A 4,132-nucleotide genomic window follows, 5' to 3' on the forward strand; every position below is an offset into this window, starting at 1 on the left:
ATCTGACAGTTACTTAAAAATGTGTATCTATAATTATTATATATAATATATAATTTTATATATAAGATATTACGTATAGTAGTAACATTGTGCAGACTGAAAGTTACTGTCATTGCAAAAGTGAGAGCTGTTAATGAGGCAATAATGACATGAACGATAATCATAAAATTTCCCGCTTCCAGTCTCCCTCTAGTTTTCTCCTTTTGCAGAAACTCGTAGAGGACAGGCAAAGACGAAATTTGATTTTTTTTTTTGTTAGTGTTCTCTGTGTGACAAAGCAGAGTACAAAGAGGAAGGGTGGTTGGAGTTGAGACAGCAAATTAAAAGCACAAACATACACCTTATCCATGAGCTTTGCCTTCGCTCAGGAGACACAAAGAGATTAATTCCGTGAAAAATTAAACACTAAAATTATTTAAAATAATAGAAAATAGAATTTTCTAGAAATTAGCACTTTTTTTTTCTAATTGTTTAATGGCCAATGTTTATGATCCCAAGTAACGAAAATCTCAGGATTCTGTCAATGATTTGTGACACATTCTATAACATTTCTATGGCCAGTGAACTAAAACTTTGTACATGGGAAACTGGGGTCCTTTTTGAAACTGTAAATTTTGGCTTTTCTTTCTAAGATACTTTTGGGGCATTTTGCTGTTCTTCCTTAGATGAAATCAAAACATTTTACTCTTCTTCCTTCGGTAAAGTTTTGATATTTTGTTCTTCTGAGCTTAAGCTGAAGTTTCATTTACTTCTTGAGATGAAGTAACACTCTGCTTTTGACTCTCATCTGTTAGCGCTCGTGTGACAATAAAGAAAATTAACAAGCGTAATAATAAGACAAGAACAAAAAGCAACCATAGTACCAGATAGCTGTTCCATTGCTCCATTTCATTCTTTTTCCTAGGGGGTGGTCCACTGTCAACACTGCCTCCGTAGCCCATTTCCAGGCAGTTGGGAGGGTCCCGCTCGGAGCTGCAGTGGCAGTGATGCCTGTTGTTACAGACTCCGTTCATATTGCAAGTCTCAGGTGAACAATCGCTGACTAGAAGTGACATAGGGACACACTTCCTTTGGATGCACATATGTTCCTTACCACATGCTGTGCCATCTTTCACTTCACCGATGTCAGGTATGGTCATCCCCAAATGGTAGTCGGTACCCCAGCAGGTGACGTTATTGAAGTGAATCCAGTGCACAGTGGAATGATCTCTCAGAAGAGGAATTTCTGTCACATTCTCACACTGAACTCTCCCACACAGGATATCTGAGATGGCACATCGTACATACGTAGAGCCACTAATACCACAGTGACCAAAACGGTCACCTCGGATGTTCATTCTTCTGTAGCAACTCTGATCTGCACTCTTGGCCTTTTTGCCAAAAATTTTCTTACATTGTTCTTCACGGTTATTGCATCTCTTTTCATAGCAGTAGCCGCCGCCCGTGCATGGGACTCCGTCCTGTACATACACATCTTCCGGACAATGATAGGATGTTCCGTTGCACCACTCTGGAAGGTCACACACATTTTCCTCTTTTCTACACAAACTACCTGATGGCATGATCTTGCAGTCTTTGCAACAAAGCCCAAAAGCGCAAGAAGCCCCAGGTTCCAGAGTGCAGTCTAACCGACAACATGGGTCACGAATACACAAATGGTGAGCACCACAGTCACACTCTTCTCCTTCTTCAACCACGCTGTTCCCACATTCTTTGAATGTGAAGATGTCCTCTGCGTTTGATGTAAGGTATAAACAGTTTGTTTTTGTAACGGTGTCCATGAACTGAACATAACTGCAGTTGCTGAATCTAGTTGCCGCTGTTTTTACTGGATGCATAATGCACACCTTCTCCCCACACTTACAAGTCTTATTATCATGTCTCATACCCAAATTATGACCGATCTCATGTGACACAATAAGTGAAAGTTCATACAAATTATCAGTCTGGAAACTATCGACTCCACAGTTCTGAACTCTACATACTGTTCCAACATTGGCTAAGCCAAGATAAACACCATAGCTATAATTTACAAAAATATGTGCAACATCATGGGGCAAACGATTATTTAATTCACTTTGCTTCCAGTCGCAAAATTCTGAAAGGAGATTATGTATAGAATTTATTGGAAGGAGGTTTCCTGTAGTCCAGATCTCAATTCCCATTAAAAGCACATCAACATCCAGTGAATTTAACAAGTTATCTATTTCATTGACAACAAGGCATACTTCCTTCTGCACAAAGGAGACGTTACTTTGGAGATGAAGATACCGATTGTGGTCTACCACTATTGCCAGTTCAAGAAACCGCTTGTGGGTCCACCAGCCTTCATACCCAATTTGCATCAAAGTGTAATTAATGTTCTCTTGAAACGTCAATTGCCGTGCTATTTCTTCATCTGTTAATCCACATCTCATGGGTGTCTTCTCACTGCTCATCTTATATATGAGATGTTCAAATGTGGTAGAAAGACTTTTGGGCTCGATTTCATAAACCACGCCATTTGTCTTTAATATTCCTTGAAAGCCCCCAAAACAAGTACTGAGTGCAACCAGGGATTCAGGGTCCCCTTCCACATACCCCTGATAGTAGCAGTCATTCTGGACAAAAGGCTGGTCCTCAATGAGAGCACCCTGGTCTGTGTAGGTGAACACTGGGAGGTGTCTGGGCAGCAAATACTTCTTGACCCTCATGAGGACAACGTGTCTCTGGCCTCCAAAACGCATGCTGTAAGAGAACCAACCTTGAGACTTCATACCGACATTAGTGACTTTTACCTTTAAGGGAATCACCACTTCTGGGGAACCATGGCGTTGGGAGTGCCCAGCTTGGGGACATCCTGACAGAAACAGAAACACCCCCAGCCAGACTGGCGGGAGAGTGCTCCTCATATGCACCAGAGCCTCACCCACAGCCATTATGGAGCTACTGTACGCAGCTATTGATGACAGCAAAATAGGACATGCAGGAAGCATTGCTGTTCTGTCTCCGCTCTCTGAGCTGACTGTATCCAGACCTGATTTTCAATCTGTGACTCTCTGGCAGAGTCACACCATCAGAGCAGCATACTAAAAGAGAAAATAGAAAGAATGATAGAGAGAGGGGTGGGGGTTAGAAGCAGGCCAACGTGGAAAAGGAAGAGAAAAGCACGGATTAAAATTGGTTAGTACTTGGCTGAAGACATGATTCAGTTTACTGTACACATTTGCTCTTAAGCAATGATAAAGTCGTGTGAGACTGCGGATGTACGAGAGATTGGGGATTGGCCGGAGGCTGAATCTAGGCAAAGGGTACATAGTGATTAACGATACTGTTTTTAAATATGTGAATATGTGTGAACATTTTCATAATAAATATATAAAAGGAAAGGGTCTTAATGGAAAGGTGAACGTATGTTTTGAGAGGCAGTCTCATTGTATACATACATTGATTTGGTATAAATATTTACATGAAATAATAAATTCTTTAGTCACATTATGCAAGAGACATATATAAAAGTCATTTTATTTTTTTCTTATTATCCCTGATATATAAATCCATGCAACGAATTTTATTACTTGTCCTTTTTTCTTTCTGTGTTCCTGTTTTCATCTAATTCTGCCAAACTGCAAGGGGCAAAGTATCAATTGGGCTTCTCATTGTTGAGAGGTACATTTAGTAGAATTAAGTAGGAGTAAAGGGCTTTCTGTGAAAAAAGTGTGAATATAGAGGAGATTGCTGTTGCTTTTAATTAAAGGAAAGATTCCACAAGTATTAGGAAAATGTCGGGAGCCGTTTTGAGGCAGAATTAAACTGCCAGTAAAGCTGGGAGTTTTGCAAAGTTGGCAAGCTGAGGAGTCTGCTGGCTCGGGAGGAGGTGCACCTGGCTTGGGGGAGAGAAACTGAATGTCCTTTGATCATGGGAAAGAGAATGTTAAGATAGCTACAAAGTTTTCTGAGTGAATATCAGCAATTAGTTACATACTTGTGGGTGTTTGTTTCTCATGCGCTTTGTAGAGTATAAATAAGCTGTGCTAAATAAACTCGGGGCTGCAGCATTGACTGTATGCCCTCCCGGAAGTTCTTTCCTGTCTTCTTTCTTCTTAGGCTTCACCCCTCTCTTTCAGATGCTGCTCGACTTTAGCCGGCTGGC

General features: G+C 40.8%; 1 protein-coding gene across 1 annotated transcript; it reads right to left on the minus strand.

Moving 5' to 3' along the window:
- Positions 1–728: 728 nt before the first annotated feature.
- Positions 729–2,918, minus strand: LOC107497806 (disintegrin and metalloproteinase domain-containing protein 25-like). The gene has a single exon (XM_016120089.2). It carries the CDS (start codon positions 2,916–2,918, stop codon positions 729–731), a length of 2,190 nt encoding a protein of 729 aa, XP_015975575.2.
- Between the last annotated feature and the right edge of the window lie 1,214 nt (positions 2,919–4,132).

This window comes from Rousettus aegyptiacus, unplaced genomic scaffold (assembly GCF_014176215.1).
Source record: "Rousettus aegyptiacus isolate mRouAeg1 unplaced genomic scaffold, mRouAeg1.p scaffold_m13_p_16, whole genome shotgun sequence".
NCBI classification, from domain to species: Eukaryota; Metazoa; Chordata; class Mammalia; order Chiroptera; family Pteropodidae; genus Rousettus; species Rousettus aegyptiacus.

What these genes read in the sequence shown, in the direction of transcription:
- LOC107497806 (XM_016120089.2), bottom strand. Translation starts at nt 2,918, where the DNA reads ATGGCTGTGGGTGAGGCTCTGGTGCATATGAGGAGCACTCTCCCGCCA.